The sequence below is a fragment of the Bombyx mori genome, chromosome 12 (genome assembly GCF_030269925.1).
Source record: "Bombyx mori chromosome 12, ASM3026992v2".
Classification (NCBI taxonomy): Eukaryota; Metazoa; Arthropoda; class Insecta; order Lepidoptera; family Bombycidae; genus Bombyx; species Bombyx mori.
The window spans coordinates 13184583-13203706 of record NC_085118.1 but is presented as its reverse complement, the minus strand read 5'-3'; the positions used below and the strand labels follow the sequence as shown (position 1 = coordinate 13203706).

General features: G+C 36.5%; 1 protein-coding gene across 2 annotated transcripts in view; it reads right to left on the bottom strand.

Moving 5' to 3' along the window:
• Positions 1–1031: 1031 nt before the first annotated feature.
• The window catches only part of LOC105841679 (uncharacterized), a 110730-nt gene continuing 92637 nt past the window's right edge, over positions 1032–19124 (bottom strand). For both annotated transcript variants that reach the window (XM_021348268.3, XM_012690694.4), the window contains exons 4-8: positions 17994–18089; positions 13899–14034; positions 11737–11870; positions 6241–6457; positions 1032–5360 (exon numbers count right to left, since the gene is read on the bottom strand). In XM_021348268.3, coding sequence (XP_021203943.1) covers positions 5215–5360; positions 6241–6457; positions 11737–11870; positions 13899–14034; positions 17994–18089 — 729 coding nt within the window. In that variant the 3' untranslated portion in view covers positions 1032–5214. The remainder of the gene's footprint in view (positions 5361–6240; positions 6458–11736; positions 11871–13898; positions 14035–17993; positions 18090–19124) is intronic.

Here is a 19124-nt window from a genome sequence, read left to right as displayed (position 1 = left end):
ATATCAATACATTTTGCACTGAATATAAGAAAAGTTCATAAAATCGAGTATAATAACAGTTTGTCTGAGACGATGTCTGAGGGATAAAACAAATGCGCAATTTGCCCTTCCAACGCGCTTGACTGATCCACCGGCCAATCCTATAGAGAGTAAATCCCGTAACAAAATACGAGTGTTTGTATCAGTTCAAATCTGTTGGGACGATCTAAACCGAAGGCCGGCCTTAACGATGCTACCTAACTTTGCTGTTTGAGTTACAATTGTTTTGGATTTATTTGCTCTCATGGCCATCCGAACTGAGTGCCTAAGTGGTCCCATTTGGAAAACTAGTTACACTTGTACGGTTTTCTCTTTGTTCGAAAACTTTTTTATCTAGAGACTTCGTTGAATGTTAAGCACGAGTCATCTTAAAATTTAATAGTACCTAAGGTTATTTGTTGGACATTAATTTTCTCTTAAACATCTCTGTAATCAATTGAAATTATGCCTTTGATATTTTTATGTTAATTAAATAAATAAGAATAGAAATTACATACCATTTTCTCCTCTGTATATCCATCGATTGAGGATTGGTGAGCTTTCAGTGCTATCAGAAAAAAAATATGTAAATAGTTTCTTTTTAAATATGGGTTATGAATCAAAAGAGTTGTTGCATATAGACTGTATGGAAATCTTGAAGTATCAGTGATTATAATTAAGCTTAAATCATTGGGCACAAGTTAAAAGACTCATAATTGTTTACTGGTGGTAGGACCTCTCGTGAGTCCGCGCGGATGGGTACCACCACCCTGCCTATTTCTGCCGTGAAGCAGTAATGCGTTTCGGTTTGAAGGGTGGGGCAGCCGTTGTAACTATACTTGAGACATTAGAACTTATATCTCAAGGTGGGTGGCACATTTACGTTGTTAATGTCTATGGGCTCCAGTAACCACTTTACACCAGGTGGGCTGAGAGCTCCTCCACGGATCTAAGGATTAAAAAAAAAAACACTACACAGTAGGCTTTGGTCAAACTAGAGAGAAAAAAAAATGTTTTATAAATCAAACGTGTAATATTTATAAAGAGATAAAAATTCACATTTTGTATAATATATTGTAAGAAAATCGAAAAAAAAAACAATTTATTTTAAATCACACTACACACTACAAAAACCAAGACAACAATACCGACGTACATGTCATTTAGAAGAAAAAAAAAACTATTTAAAAAAATCAACAAGAGCACAAGTAAATTTTTATTAAAATAACACACATGTTCCACATTTAACTATACTTATATACCTATATTATAAATTTAAATAAATATTTGTTAGTTGCACAATTTACGAATTTCACAATTAGGTATAAGGTCATATCAGCGATCACATTAAAGCAACACGGATACAATCAACAAATAATAAATATAATAATAATAATAATAATTGAATATTACTGCTGCAGGATTTTTACTTTTACACAACAATAATAACTAACAATATAAAATCTAACTTACATAATAAGACTTAAAGTTTACATTAAGAGTGTATAGCAATAAGGAAGACATTGATAGCCTGCATGAATTTCGTCGGCAATACAGAAATACATCTTTTTAAAAAAATCAATGTGGCATTCATATATTCGTTAAAAACCAGACTCATAATCCGAGTTCTTTCCAAGTATACAATTCAAGTTAGATGTATTAAAATATCTATTTGGAATCGCCAAATGGCTCAGAAAGGTTTTGGCCGATTTAAGCTCTAGATATTAAAATAAGAACGGTACGTAGAATCACTAAACATATTTTGTATTGATGAACTATAAAAATGAGAGATACATGTTTCAGCGTGAATATTATGAGAGGCTTTGTTTGCAGATCGCGTCTGTAAGGTATGTCTATTACCGGACGACTACATTTCTGGAATACAAAACGAAGCCATCTAAAACGTATCAAAATGTCGAACTACTGAACAAAAAATCCATCACATGACTCAGAACTAGAATGGTACGGAAAATCATACACATAACAACATTTGGATGTATACAGGATCTCCCTTATCTTTAAGAAAATTCTACTAGAAGTTTACTATAAATTAAGTATTTGTATACTATATTTTTTTGTTACCCTTTTGGGATAATCTTAAGTATAACTTATTTTCGTACCACGAACAAATTTACATTAAATATACGTTAAATTCCTTGAATATCTACTTATAGAGGCAATTTTTTAACTACACACGCTTTAAGCTTTGCCATTCGAAAATGGTAAAATAAAATAGATGTAAAAATAAAAAAAATTGTCGATACAAAAAGTGTACACTTTTGATTCAAATTTATAAAATTATCATTAAAAAGATGTAAAGTGATTTTTAACAATTAGTCGGCAAGCCACCACAATTAAACACCTATGAATTTACAAATACTCACTCCTAATTATGATATGTTTTGTTACACAATTGCTCCTAAATATTTAGATAAAAGCCGTCACACGTACGTACACATATTTTGCCAACGCATAAAACACACAGAGAATAACAGAAAATTGTTTATACATCGTAACGAAGATCATAAAGTATAGTAGTAACTTTTGTCTCTCTTAATTTCATTTAATACATACTTTTGTACGCTCTTGTAGTAATAGCCATGTGCTTATCCTCTTAGTCAAATATATTGGAGGGAACGATCTTGTTACTAGATTTTTTTGTAACATTAGACCTAATACTATAGAGCACTAAGCTCATATTTTCTGGATCGAGGAGGATTTTAGAGGTTTTTTTTTACGTTCATAATAGTGATTGTTCGAACTGGAAGCTTTCGGTTTTACCCTCCCTCTATAATTTGGGTATTTGATCTTGTTTGCAAGATTTTGCCTATATAGATAAAGATATAGATTCTGTGTTGTTAAAAACACTGTTCTTATGATTCAATCGATAGCAGCATATGACAATGTAGTTAATCATTTGACTTTGATTTTTATTGCTGTAGGTACCTTAACAGACCAGTTGTTCTTGCACTTTATAGAACACAGAGATATCATTACCACCTAACTCATGAATTGAAATCGCAGTGTTAGTTATTTTAAGAAAATTTTCGCCCTTTCAAATCGGCACAGAAAACATTAAGGTTTCCGATTCACAATTCACCAAACCGTCAGCAAATCAAATATTTTTAACTGTCCCCTGATTTCTGTCACAACGCAATCGACTTTACTTTATTTGCATTTAAAATTGTTTGTCAAGGCTTCGTGAATAGAATTTGGAGTTTTGTTATTTAAATATTTACTGAATATGTCAACGCTACATTGTCATTATATCGTGAATGTTATTACGTAAGCATTTGTAATGGAAACAGCTGTAGCTAATATAATAATAAGAAATAAACGTTTCATAGTATTTAGTATAATATGTAAGTATTTTTGCTTTTGAGTACCATTCATTTTAGTTATAATTGTATTCGATTTCCCAATTTTACTAAGTATTTACGATATAATCCATTGTGAACATCTGCTGAGAAGTTGTATTTGGAACTGAGGTAGACGGATTGTTTATTGCAAAATACGCAGAAACAGTAAAAGGTTATACCTAAATTCAAGCACGATTTTAGGGCTACGAAGGTCTTAACTTTTTGATTCAATTTAAATATTGACGTCTTGTTCCTCAATTAATAAGGGCGCCACGTATTTTGGATATTGAAATAATTCGTGACTCGATAATATTATTTTGAAGAATTCATTACTGGATTTCGAGCTAAAATCGTAATAGATCTAAATTACGGTTCCAGAAAAGTTAAGTCCGAAATAACGATGAAAATTAATATCTGGCTTTCATTAATTTAAGTAATGATTTCTTTGATTCGTGTCCGTATGGTTTAACAAAATGTTTATGAAATTATTTTTTTTAGCAACGAATCAAAAAGCCGTCTAGACTAAGCCGTATTTTACGTAATCAAATGTCTAAATTGTTTGTTATCAAATACTAAACCGTATAAATGCTAGATTAAAGTACAATTTTGGAGATACCGAGACTTGTCAACTGGTATGTAAAGGTGTTGATGTTAGGGTTATCCTAATTTTCTAATTCAGTCTCATATTTGCACACAATCAAAGATTTGCGCATACATAAGTTAAGGGTTGTTTGTACAAAGGATACGTATACTAAGCAAGGGTTATGAAGCTCTATTTTATTATAGTATTGTATTTTTGGTAAACTTTTCAAGTCAATAATTTCTAATTCATTTAATCAATGTTGATGAAAAGCAGTTACTTTTATTGCCTTCCTTGCATAGTATATTGGGGCTCATCTGATGGAATATAATCATCGCTTTTATGGAAATTAAACTACAAAGGGCGCAACTATATCCTTGTCTAATATAATTTGGAGTTTTAGGTTGAGTTTGTAGTCTCATTTTAGTATTGTTGGATAAATATGGTTTTATAACCTAAAATGTTGGCTTGGTTGAAGACTAAAAACTCATTGATACTATTTGAAACTGATACTACTATACTGATATTGAACTATAAGCTTAGAACAACGTTAAAGACTCAATTATTTTCAAGCTAAAGTTTTTAATGTATGCCTAATAAAAAAATTACGAACGGAACATTTGTTTTATTTAAGCTAGAGTTTTATCCAGTTTTCATATCCATCTTCTTTTCTTTTCCCTTAATCTAAATTCCTTATAACATCAGTTTACAATTGAAAGAAGCTGTAGCTTCAAAGGTACCATTAAAGTAAATAATTTTAGGTTCAAGACACGAATTAATAATGCAGTCTTCGCTGTGGTCCTTGTACGGAAACCTTTTAACGCCTGTCGTTTATTGTGTTTGGATTTCATTCTGGTGTGCTTATTTATCGTCAAGTTGCGATGTGTTTTTTGAATCTAAATTCTATTCGTGTAAACATTAATTTTGTTCGTCACTATTCACTCTAGATCTTTTGAGATGGAATGTTGATAGACAAGTTTCATAATGCTACAGACAATATTGTGTCAGCAATTAAAGTTATGTTCAATACATTTTCTTGTTATGTTAAAGTTTGAAATTTAAGAAATATAATTTTTTAAATAAATAAATGTTGGGGGCTAGTAAATACACTTTAGACAAAAATGTCGCTTAATAAAAAAGAAATTGTTGCGAAGAAAATTCACATTAATAGCGTTTACGGAAACTATTTTTCATAATTAATACAAAATTACACAGACATCAAAAACAGATTTTCTGTTACATTTTTACAATGGATCTTTAAAAAAAGTTATGGCTAAAACGACAAACCAATGTTACAATGAACATGAGTAGTCGAGATGAGATGCGTTGGGACGAGTTCAGTTCCGAACTAATTATTTTGACGGGCAGCTGCGTGGGCTCCGGTTCCAGACGTACGACATTCACTGGAAGGAAATTTGTTTTAATAAAGCTACATTCTAGCACACGAATGAACGATAATATTATATTAATAAAAATCGGTTGTCTGTAAAGTCAGCTTACTGACGATAGTTGAACGTGACAACGTCATAAAAAATACTGATGGAATGGTTTCATTTTTCAATTATCGCAATTATCGTTGCTATAAGCAATTGACCCCACATTCACTTTTCACTGAACTTCATACTTGACGAAAACATGTAAATGTATTATTATATAGCAGCTGTCCACGCGGACGCATCGCTCACTCAAGTAGGAGAGAGACAGATGTCGAACGTTGCCGAACGCGGAGGCCGATTGTGCCTCTTTGTCGCTCGTTGCGCGCTCTCGCTTGCACTTCAAGCCTTAAATGGAACGCCTCATGAGTCATGTTTATTCGTGCGTGCAGCCGGCTCCATCGAATTATAAGACGTTGTCACGTCAAAAAACACTTGAAATTTCTCTTCACGATTGTGGTCTTGTGGCGGTAGCCAACATACAACACAAAAGTTTGACAGGTGCCTGAATCTCGCTTACGACGTTTTCAAGATAAGCTTGCTTATATACAAGTTCCCAAAAACAACATTCGGACCGTCGACCTACCGAGCAATATCACCAGCTCGGTGGAAGATCTTTCCTTTCGTCGTTAAACCTAAAACTGGAGACTGCGACGGAATAGTACCAGCCTTAACACATCATCACCAACGCGTCAAGAGTTTCGGTGTCCATGATTCCCGCATTCTCGCAGATAAAAGCAAGTCATCAACAGTCATGCCACAGCAAGCCAGCATCGTAGCCTCAACAGGGCCATCACAGGAAATTTGGTTACTTTGTTCAATGTCTAATGTACAAATCATTTATACTTACCAGTCACAGTGTGATTTTGAACATCAGCGAATCCCTCGCTGATGCTTGCATAGCTAGGTATAGTACTGAGGCAGGTGATATCCACAGTTTGGTTAGGGAATAACTGTAGGCTGCTCAATGGGAAGCGTAGAGATGAGTTGGTTATAGCTAGCGGCATGCCGTGGTGGTGACGATGAACATTTACTGCGCCATGGGGAATTGTAAGACGCTCGTCGACCTAAACAGAGATTAATATTTAAATACTGGTGGTAGGACTGGTACTTTTTTATTGGTGGTAGGACCTATTGTGAGTCCGCACGGGCACCACCACCCTGCCTATTTCCACCGTGAAGCAGTAATGCGTTTCGGTTTGAAGGGTGGGGTAGCCGTTGTAACTATACTGAGACCTCAGAACTTATATCTTAAGGTGGGTGGCGCATTTACGGTTGTACGGCTGTGAGCTCGTCCAACCATCTAAACAATAAAAAATAGGTACTAATAAAAAAATAATACAGAAACAATTCATGCTTTCCTCTGACCTGTTTTGAAGCGACACATCTTAACGCGAAGAAAACTAAGTTTGTAAAAATGTGTGCTCCTTTTTGAAAGCAAATCTGTTTCTGAACAGCTTAAAGGTACGCAACGATACGTGGTTCATTTAGTTAAAGATACGAATATAAGTAAGCTATTTATATAACGCCGAGTTACAATTCATTTATAATATTTTTTATCTAAAGCTTAACTAAAATCTCTGAAACTGAATGGAAAATTATGGTCGAGGAATAGCTACAACACGCCGAAAACTGTCTATGGTCGTAAAACTAAGTTGTTCTCTGTATTAAACGTCTAACTACAGACAAGTGAACCAATTTCAATTTCAATTTGAAGTCGTCATGGCCTAAAGGATAAGACGTCCGGTGCATTCGTATGACGCGATGCATTCGAATCCCGCAGGCGGTTACCAATTTTGCTATTGAAATACGTACTCAACAAATGTTCACGATTGACTTCCACGGTGAAGGAATAACATCGTGTAGTAAAAACCAAACCCGCAAAATTATAATTTGCGTGATCACTGGTGGTAGGACCTCTTGGGAGTCCGCACGGGTATGTACCACCACCCCGCCTATTTCCGCCGTGAAGCAGTAATGCGTTTCTGTTCGAAGGGTGGGGTAACCGTTGTAACTATAGTGTGACCTTAGAACTTATATCTCGAAGTGTGGCGCAGTTACGTTGTAGATGTCTATGGGCGCCAGTAACCACTTAACATCAGATGGGCTGTGAGCTCGTCCATCCATATAAGCAATAAAAAAAAAAACAAAGAAACGTATTATACGATCGATACATCACGTTGCGAATCCAAACATTGTTTTTTGTTGAAAACGACAGCGATTTCCGGTTGGAAAGACGATAAAGTAAATGTTTACTTCGTATTGTTCCCTATTTTTGGCTTTAAGTGGACATCACAGCGCGAATGTCGTCGTTCACTCTGAGAAATGAGTTCAAAGTCTCAACTGAATTGTATAACGGCTGTCACACCCTTCAAAGTGGAACGAACGCTTCGCCGTAAAATGGTGGTAATTGTCCACTGAGTTTCTCGTCAGTTATTCTCAGTGGGTCGCGATTCCGATCCGGTTGTAGGTTCAGCGAAGCACTGCTCCTGCTAGGGCTAGTGTAGCAGATTCCCTCAGATTGAGCCCGTGAGCTCGCCTACTTGTCTGGGCGTAGCTGGAATAGCCTCTTAGGCTACCAGCGAATAGGTAGGAAGAAAAAGATGGTAGCTACTCGTAAATATATATTTTTAATATACAATACCTAGGAATTGTATACATTACCTAGGTAAAGTATACTTAAGATGTGTGGTGTCGTGGGACACCGGATAGGAACGAATTTCCTTATTATAAAAATATTAATTTTAAGTTCTATTCGAGCTATAAACAAAATGAATATATAAAATAAACAAAATAAAATAAAAGTCGAAGTTTCGCAGCAACCTACGGTCATTCTCACTTCGTACGTACGTACTTCTTCATACGTACACTTCATTCACGGTTGTTTGCATAAGAGTTAGTGTATTGCGCAAACGAACGCTCTGAGATCGTGGTCAATGAATGATAAAAAAAATATGTTATTTTTTGTATGTTATTACAAAGTTAAGTCGTACACTATGAGCATTACTAATTTGTACGTTATTACAAAATTAAGTCGTACACTGTGTGCATTACTAATAAAAATCTTACGTTACGGACGTTTTTTCCCGGTTAGGGTATCCCTCCGCATCGTCCCATAAGGAACTTCGTTCCAATAATATTCATAATATTTCATACATTACCTTAACGTTTTAAGTATTCTATACATCACCTAGGTATTGTATAGAATACCTGAATTATACAGATTGCCGGTGACATAAACACACCGTTTTAGATACATATTTACAGCAAACTTGATGTAGTTATTCGTTTATAGTTGTTTTTTTTTTAAACTTTTGTAGTTTACAATAATACATTTTTGACGATACTTCAAAAGGACCACATTAACGAAATGTTTTTCTTTCTAAAGCTCAACAGATTTATATTCTCGGATCAGATTCTATCACGATTTCAAAGGCAGCTAACGAACTCGGCTTGCATGTTCGATCCCAACACGGGGCTAGACAGACATTGACAGGCTAATGGAATACCATTCCTGAGGTCACTGACAACCTTTCGCCACAATTGTGATAGAACTATCGTGTTTTGCTATAGCTTTTAGCAATGTTTATGCGAAAATAATTAGAAAACTGTTTTAAAAGCATTTTTTAGGATCTGGACACTCAATTTAACTCGTCAACTGAAAATGGTGACTGAAATGGTCACACTCATCATCATTCTTTGATAATTCATTCACCATCCAGGCAGTTCGATTGTGGAATGCTCTGCCGGATGCAGTGAAAAGTGCTCCAACTTCAATCTACTTTAAAAGAATGGTGATGGAATATTAATTATCTGCTTAGTGTCGTTTGTTTGTATTATTATCATTTACCATTTCCATACTGTTGATTTATTATGTGTATGAAAGTATATTAGTATGTAAGTATGTATATTGACGAGTGGTCCCGCAGTAGTCTAAATTCGACTTTAATCAATTGAAATTTTATGTTTAAACATTACTATGATTCTATTGTCAAATACAATTATACTTAGTCTGGCCATAAATACTGTTACAATTAAAAATAAACAAAATATTACATTTGAATTTGGAATCTATCATTTTTATATGATTGCTCATTGAGTTTTCTCATTTTGGCGCCAATACATTGTACAATATTTTGCGATATTAAAATGGAGTGGGATGATAAAGAGAACCGAATCGCTGTGATTGCATTACACAATGCAATTTTTAAAACTCTCCATACGCTTGGTATTAGTAAAATGTTTGTGGTCCGGGCTATTTAAAGGTGCAATGAGACCTTCTCTGTCTGTGACAGAAAAAGATCTGGCCGTCCACGTAGTGTTCATACGAAAAAGGTGGTCAAAGCAGTAAGGGAAAGAATTCGAAGAAATCCTGTCCGAAAGCAAAAGATTTTATCTCGGGAGGTGAAGATAGCACCTAGAACCATGTCGCGTATTTTAAAAGATGACTTAGGACTTGCAGCCTATCAGAAATGTACAGGTCATTTCTTAAATGATAATTTAAAAGAAAATAGGGTGGTAAAATCGAAACAACTACTGAAGCGGTACGCAAAGGGAGGTCGTAGAAATTTTTTGTTTACGGATGAGAAAATTTTTACAATTGAGCAACATTTTAACAAACAAAATGACCGTATTTATACTCAAAGCTCTAAGGAAGCTTCCCAATTAGTCGACAGAGTACAACGTGGGCACTATCCGACTTCAGTGATGGTTTGGTGGGGTATTAGCTATGAAGGAGTGACTGAGCCATACTTTTGTGAAAAAGGTATCAAAACATCGGCACAAGTGTATCAAGATACCATTCTTGAGAAGGCAGTGAAGCCCCTTAACAATACCATGTTCAATAATCAAGAATAGTCCTTCCAGCAAGATTCAGCGCCAGGTCATAAAGCTCGGTCTACGCAGTCTTGGTTGGAAACGAACGTTTCGGACTTCATCAGAGCTGAAGACTGGCCGTCGTCTAGTCCCGATCTTAATCCGCTGGATTATGATTTATGGTCAGTTTTAGAGAGTATGGCTTGCTCTAAATGCCATGATGATTTGGAGTCCCTAAAACAATCCGTACGATTGGCAGTGAAATTTTTTCCCATGGAAAGAGTGCGTGCTTCTATTGATAACTGGCCTCAACGTTTAAAGGACTGTATTGCAGCCAATGGAGACCACTTCGGATAAGGTTTTTATACTTCAAATTGTTTTATATTTATGTATTAAACTAACACACTGTAAAAGTAATAAATGTTATTTGCAATAGAATTTTTTTTATTTTTTATTGTAACAGTATTTATGGCCAGACTATAATATTAGTATGTAAGTATGTATATTGATAATATAAATCAAATAAGTAAACGGTATACATATATCTATTTATGTATGTACACCGCAACATACCTGCTATATTTTTATATTTTCCAGAATCTCTATATATTAAACGGTTGTCTGGAAGAGATCGCATTTAGCGATAAGACCGCCTATTGTAAAATGTATCTGTTTTTTGACTGTTTTTGAATGTAAATTGTGTTTTGGTGTGCAATAAAGTGTATTCTCTCTCTCTCTCTTTTTCTCTCTCTCTCTCTCTCTTTCTCTTTAACAAACAAATTTTACGTTTTTTATGTAAATTGTAATTATGAAAGACCAAGGAAATAAAACTTGGCGTGACTTCGAAAAAATATGACTAAACAAGATTGAAAGTCTTTCACGCGTTGCCAATACGTCAAACAGCACTGTGATGAAAATCTTATTCAATACGAAACGTGCTTCATTTTTTGCTTACGAAATTATAAAAGACTAGCTGTACCCGCCCGCTTCACTGGGCATTTAAAATTAACATTATTATTTCTCACCCCCAGAAAGATTCTCATCATTAACGCCCCCGCAACTGGTGTAGGGAGTCCAAAACTCATATAAATATTAGCCTATCCATTAAGTACATGTATTTTCTACATGAATGCCAAATTTCAAGTCAATCGGATGCATGGTTCGGTAGTAATAACGGAATATCCGTAAAAACCACTGTAGATTTATATATTAGTACTAGCTGACCTGGCATACCTCGTAGTGCCTCAACCGACAAGTAAAAGACCTAAGCTTTTGTATAAAATAAACTTAAAACAAACAAGAGGAATCCGTCCGACAGGGGACACATCATAGGAAAAACAAAATTGTTATTTTTATTTAATTCCGAGCATATTCATTTGTATCTACCTTTTAAACCTTCTCTGGACGTCCACAAATAATTCAAGACCAAAATTAGCCAAATCGGTCAAACCGTTCTGGAGTTTTAGCGAGACTAACGAACAGCAGTTCATTTTTATATATATAGATATTAGTATAGATTCAGTTTACGTACCTTCATATTATTTATAAACCAGGTGAGGTGTGGCGCGGGGTGGGCAGGAGCGCTCTGACACGTCGCCTCCAAGTGTTCGCTGGACGATAGCTTTTTATGCTTTATTTTTATCTTTGGACGGTTTTTCTGACGCACTGAAACAATATTTGGACGTTCATTTGCGTTAATTAACTGGGAGGCCGACGGATAAAACGTGGAAATGTTGTGACAAACATTCACGAACGAATGAAAATTTAACGAAAATTACACGTGCGGTATTAATTGTATTTTAATTCTGTCGTTCATTTATGAGAACCATAAAGATTTAACTATAGATACGAACAAAGTTACCTAGCTAAACCTTCTAGTAGTTTCTCCGTATTTTTAAATCTATATTTTATTTGTAGCAGTTTTAGAGCTGTAGTCTAACTTTTATTAGCTATATTTTGATTATGACTGTCAACCGAAATTAAACTCTGAAAGTCGTTTTAATTTACGACTGCAATTCATGACGATCTACTAAAATAATACAGCAAAAGTAAAATAACAGGAAAAACGATTTGGTCGTAAATCGTATACAATAGTATTTTCTTCGGTCTTTTGCGTGTTACAGACATTAATAATAATTATTATTTTAACTTATTAATACGGAAATACAATTTTTTTTGGCTTATACATTTTCAATCTTATTAATTCGCTTTGTAGATCTTTGATCATTAATTATATTAGAATTGAAAAACAGATAGCAGATAATTAGGAACATATTAGATTGATATAGCCAGTCTTTGCATCGAATAAATCTATTCTAAGACCAACACCTACTATAATCGTCCACCACTCAAACTAATAAGAGCAGTAGGTATGTTCTACCTTTTCAATGAACGGTACGATAGATTTAGATTATTTCTTAAAAGTTCGTGTGGTATGAATTAGTATATCACAATAGAAAAGAGTGAAGTATCGTTTTTGCAGTAGGATTTGCACGAGATTCAACAAGTAAATCCGCTTTTACGTTTGGATATATCCAATAACAAAGCGAAGCAACACTGCAAGCATGTACATATCGATTACAAATGAGAGCCAAGAAATCCTTACAGCTAAAACATTTTTCGAACGCAACGAAATTGTCGACCGCGGGTGATACAGAACCTAAATTAATTGCGAACGGAAGCCAAATCAAGGCCTAGTGAACCCAATGAACAGTGCACGCTTTCAAGAGTTCCGTATGAATTTATTTCTACATTGGGGATTTAGGAAAATTCTTCTGGCCGAATCCGTCATCCTTCTCGAGTTGGGGATCGATTGGTTTTTATCCCAATCTGTTTACTCCCCACTAAATTAATCGGATAAACCAATTTTCTGCACCCAAAAGAATCACACACAAGTAGATCTAGCAAAACATTGGTATCGAAAAGCTAGTTATCAATGTTTTTTTTTTTTTTTTTTTTTTCATTTATGGTTGGACAAACCGAATGCCCACCGATTGCAAAATGGCTATTGGAAACCAAAGCTATTATAACATAAAGTAAATGACACTTAATTTGAGGTCTTTCTAACTGGACTTCAAACGTGAAGTCTTAACAAAAAATAGTTTTGTTCATGTATAAGTTTGTATCCTGGTAGACATATTTTTGCCTTCGAAGACATGAAATCTAAGTGTTAGCAGCATTAGAAGATTCTATGAAAATTATTACTGTTCATTTTTAGTTAAAAAAAGCCATCTGTAGTCCAAATTAAAGACCAGGTCATTTAATTTTCTCTACTTAAAAAGAACACGTTCCATCAAGATAAAACGTAGTGGATTCTGAAAGTAGACCCATTATAAAACCGGCCATTCCTGCATGTAGTGACATAAAAAGTGCCAACGTAAAAGGAAACGAGAGCCAATGGAGTCACAATAAAGCTAACGAGAGAGCGGCTAAAGTGGATTATTTAAAGCCCGAGAGCCACGTGACCCGGAAATTTTAGGAAAATTAGGATATATACGTTGCAGGATTCGGATGTATTACGTCGGTCATGATGAAAAAAGAAAATCTCTCAGTGCCAATGAAAAGCTTATTCCGAGATTATAGTCATGTTACAGAAGAACTGTAATAAGATACATATTTTTAAGAAGAAAAAAATGTACCATGTTTTTTTTTAATTTTGGTACTAATGGTATAAGCAATATGAAATAGACTTACCGATAACAGTGAGATCGTGTAGTTTTGACACTTTTGAATACAGCGGTGTTTCCAATGCTATTTCACAGGCGTACGTGCCCGATGCAGTAAAATCTAGCATGTCCAGTGTTAACGAAGTCGGAGACAATTGCAAAAGCTGTAAACAAAGATATCGCTAAAGTAACAATTTTTAAATGTGCTCTTCTAGTAAGGTCCTCTCATGATATGATGGGAATATTGACAGTAGATATGGTAAAAATGAATCAAACGATCATTTGGCATACCAGGAGTGAAAACGACAAATATTTATGCTACAGTAGGAATAGATAGTTTTTTTGCTTCGATGGTTAAATCAACTCACAGCTCATGTTAAATTTAAATGAATGCCGCCACTGACTTTGAGAGTTGTGGTTGAAGTCTTAATTGTACATATTTTATAATGTAAGCTCCGTTGTACTCTTGAAACCGGAACATTTGACTGTTCTGGAGGCAGAAATAGGCAGGATATTTGTCCTGTACCTACCCCCTCAGTGTGGTTTTATAATACGCATTTTACTCCCTCCAGAACTTTTTTTATAATCTTTCAATCATAAAAAAATATCTGGAGGGAGAAATAGGCAGGATATTTGTACTGTACCTATCTCCCAGTGTGGTTTTATAATACGCATTACTAATAAATGCCAGTTAGCACTCAAAGTTAATTACTATTGTATTATTGGTCACCTTTTACGACATTCACAGGAAGATATTATTTATAGTGATACTGTTCTAGTTTCTTTTTCACTTCTAGTACGTTTATCCTGTTTATCGACAACTACTTGCAGTTTTTTTAATTGCTTCCTATTTGAACTGGATCTCAAGAATATCGATGAGGTCGATGACCTGATTGTGTATGGCAGTTATGTACGCTTAGCGGCAGAAATAAGTCAGTATAGAGTTCATTGGAATACTTCAATAGATACGTAGAAGCTTCTAGACCCTTATTTTTTTCTTTCGATGACGAATTCACCAAATTAGCCCTTTAAATATTATATTTTCGTCTCTTTGAATTACGCTCTATCATAACATAAAAAAAATTGAAGACGTATTTTGGCACTCCGGTATAAAAATATAGCGACAAAAAGGCGATGGTGGTTCGAAGCTTCCCTATCTATATATATTGTCGCTCCGATTCCCGGGCCATACATCTCTATTTATCATGTTTTAGGGGTTGCGGGCCTAATAAAAATCACATTTTCGACATTAGTTTGTTACGTAAAAGAAAAATTCTTTTACAATCCCACAACGACGGAATCCTTTTGAAAGATTACAGGTTTTTTTTTTTAACGAAAGGAATTTCTTCGTGAAATTCTTATGCTCTGAAATTTTTTCGCCGTCAGATATTGTTTCTTATGCACTTCACATATGGCCCGATAAGTAAGACGCCTTTTTTTTTTTTTTTTTTTTTTTTCGGGTAGAGGGCCGAACCTCCTACGAGGTCCCCGCGCAAAAGGGGCGCGCGGGGTATGTGAGACTCAACGATCTGCATGGTGTTGTGAGCAGACCGCGGGCCCAAGGATTTTAGAGCCCACCCACTAAACGACTCCTCTGCACTCTTACACCCGACGTCCGATCCCCTCCGAGGTCAGAACCCGGATGAGGTAGGGGGGCTACCGCGGTCAACACTACAACCAGACGGCGCGGCTCACCCCAAGGACGCCCAGCCGACGGAGCCTTCGAGGCGAATCGAAGGCTCTGAAACGTCGGCCGTCTCGGTACGGCAGCCCGTCGGGCCGCCCAGACGGTGCCGCTGGTGTCCCGGAATACCCCGCTGGACCAGAACCAGCCTGCCGGGTCGGGACGCGATACACCGTCGACCGGTCGCTCTATTCACTCCACGGCAGCGCGCTAGAGTGCTGGTAGCGCGCCGCGCGGCCTCACCCCCTCAGGTCGCCCCTTGACCTTCACCGGGGGGAGGCCGCCACCTACAGGGGCCGGGACGTACGGGCGTATTCCCGCCTCCGGCCCCCGGCTCGACGGCGACGGATCGGTGCGGAAAGGGAAGAGCTCTCCCTCTCTCGCTCCGCCGCCTCCTTCTGCGAGATGGTGGACTCGCAGAAGTCGAGCATCGCCTTCCAGGACGCGTCGCTGCCGAGCATCGTAGCCACGACGCGCGGCAGCGAGAGGTCCTCTCCTATGACCGCGACAAGGGCGGCGCGTTGCTCGTCAAATCCAGAGCAACGCGCCAATGTGTGTTCCGCTGTGTCTTCCTCGTCGCGGTCCGCGCAGTGGTGGCACTGCGCCGTCGGTTCCCTTCCGGCTATCTTGTGCAAGTACCGGCCGAAACAACCATGGCCGGTAAGCATCTGCGTTAGCCGGAAGGTGAGGCATCCGAGGTCGCGGCCCACCCAGTCCGCGAGAACCGGGCGGACCTAAGTAAGACGCCTTCCGTTTAGTTTTTTTATTGCCCTTGTACGCCTTGTTTTGATCGTAGTAGGAGCTCTTGTGAGTCCGCATGAGTAGGTATCACCACCTATTTCAGCCGTGAACCAGTAATGGGTTTCGGTTTGAAGGGTGGGGCAGCCGTTGTAACTATACTGAGACCTTAGAACTCATATCTCAAGGTGGGTGGCGCATTTACGGTTGTAGATGTCTATGGGGTCCAGTAACCACTTAACACCAGGTGGGCTGTGAGCTCGTCCACCCATCCAAGCAATAAAAAAAAGGCCAACGGGCATACGGCTCGCCCGACGGTGACCGTTCCAATCTGCTGTCTACCATTATTTAATAGAAAGAGAGTACTGTGTTCGCGACTGTTCTTGATTACCTGTTAGCAAAGTATTTAGGTATATTGTGGAATGTCAGAAAGATGCATTTATAAAATAATAATTTAAAACTATTCACCCAAATAGGGAATTAGACCAGTCGTAGTTACGGTCACCGAAAACTAGATACGCTATCACTTATGATATGGTGTATTTTTAATCTATGGGTTTCGGTAACTTAATTTACCACCGGCTGTGAACTCGTTCACCCACTAAAGTAAAATAAAATATGTCGTAAAGGCGATTTAACTTTGTTCTATTAGCTGTTCAATATGAATCAAAGTTCTGAGAAGAAAATGTAAAATAAAATCAGCGGGCTTTTCTTTTACGTTACTGTTCTGTTGGTCGAATGTACTCGTAACGCTTCGAACCGCCAGATCTGGAAGCACATTGCCTGGAGGGCGGTTGTCGGGAACATGGGCGACCTAACAGGTCCTACTGCACATACAGCGTCAACGCAACCACGACCACTCTGACAAGAGTGTCCGACTGAGAAGAACTGTTCTGTTACGTTTCATTTTCATTTTTCATTTAAAAATACCAAAGAAACATTAACTTAGTTATATTTAAATTTAAAAAAAGGCTCATAAAAGGTTACGAAACTTAAAACAACGTAAAAGCATTAAATATCCGGATAATAAAACTCGGTACAGGCTTACTTGCCCCCCGGTTATAACTTTCCCTAAAAAAAAAAATAACTTGAAAAGTTTCTCTCATTTTACACAATACTCTCTGGCGTTCGCTCAACGAAAAAGTAATTAAGTTGTCATAAAGTTAATTTTGGTGCGGTCTTTAAATAATCTGATTAGGGCCTGAACTTTCTTGGAAATCCACGAGACGTCACGACCCGTCCGATGTTTTGATAAATCAACTTCATTTTTAAGAATTAGGTAAATTTCTTTACGTGTTTCGTTTCGCACTATTGATTTTGAATTTTCAAAATAAACATTTAAAAAACAAATGATATTTCGATGCTTAGTTGATTTTAATTTTCTTGCTGTAGACGCTTAGAATTCAAGATACAGGTGTTAAGTCATCAGTGAAGGCATTACAACTTGACCTTTATATATAATTAAGGTCATTCTTAATTGTATTCCAAAACGGCTGTCGGAAATAGGAAAACAGTGAGCTTTTCCGTGAAAGCTCACAATACGCTCGACCACTAATGAAACAATAATAGCTCTCCAACTTCCTCCTAAAGTTTCATAGCTCGTCTAGGTACTTCCTCCTAAAAACTTTTACTTTACCAAATTGCAGTGAATGTTGATTTTACATGTAAAAATGTTTACTTACGTTTCAAATGTTTACTTACGTTTAAATCAGCCCCGGTGATGTTGTAGAGCTCGTAGGGCGGATCCCGACCGCGAACAAACTTCATTATCCTTTGGCCGTTCTTGAAAAATACTACCTATTAAAAGCAAAAAAAAAAAAGGAATTACCCTGAGTTGAACATCTATTCAATTTTATGTCTGTACCTTAACAAAGGTAACAGAAGGCTGTATGCTGAAGAAATGTTTTCGAATATTTTGACTTTATGAGGTTGTTTTCGAACACTCGACAGGTTTACTCGTGTTTAGGATTACGTCATTAAGATTTTTTGTTCGTAAGAAATACAGTTTTTAATTTAACCTTGATGAATAGTTCTCATAAAGTGTAATCAGATCGAATACGGTCCCAAAATCGAATTTATCTAATGAATACTTATAGCTTTGTTTGTTAGTTAAATAAATAAATAAGTAATGCAGATTCATTTTGTAAATTAATTAAATGCACAGAGAATTGTAGCCGGGATTTTGTAATAGAATATTGAACGTTGATGGGTAGAAACCAAATCTGGTTCAAAAATTAGGCGCGTTGCGGTTTGTAATCATACCACTACTATAATATTATTATGCAAGTAAAAGGAACACTTATCTATACATGTAAATAAAATTGGAGTGTCTGTTTGTAATATTGAAATAACCGCTTTTTACTACATGCATATGAATATATATATACGGTACATACATAAAAAAATTTTTTTTTACAATTTTTGTCTGTCTGTTTGTTCCGGCTAATCTCTGGAACGGCTGGACCGATTTTGACGAGACTTTCACTTACAGGTAGCTGATGATATATGGAGTAACTTAGTCTTTTTTAGACTAGCTTTGCTCCGGGACGTCACCCGCGGTACGACAATAACCGCGGGAAACATCGCGGGACTCGACTATTCAATAATAAAATTTAATGTTTCCGAAGCGAAGCGAGGGCGGGTCGCTAGTTAAATTATAAAAGGATAATAAATAAAATAATATTAATTAAATTTACTAATCGCTAATTACCCGCTGCAATAGATTTGCCGCACTTGAAATTGTTATTAATATTTCTGGACTTGAGATTTCCGTGAAATGAAAAGATGTTTATTTTTGAAAAACAAGTTGGCGTGTGTATTCCGGTTCAGTAA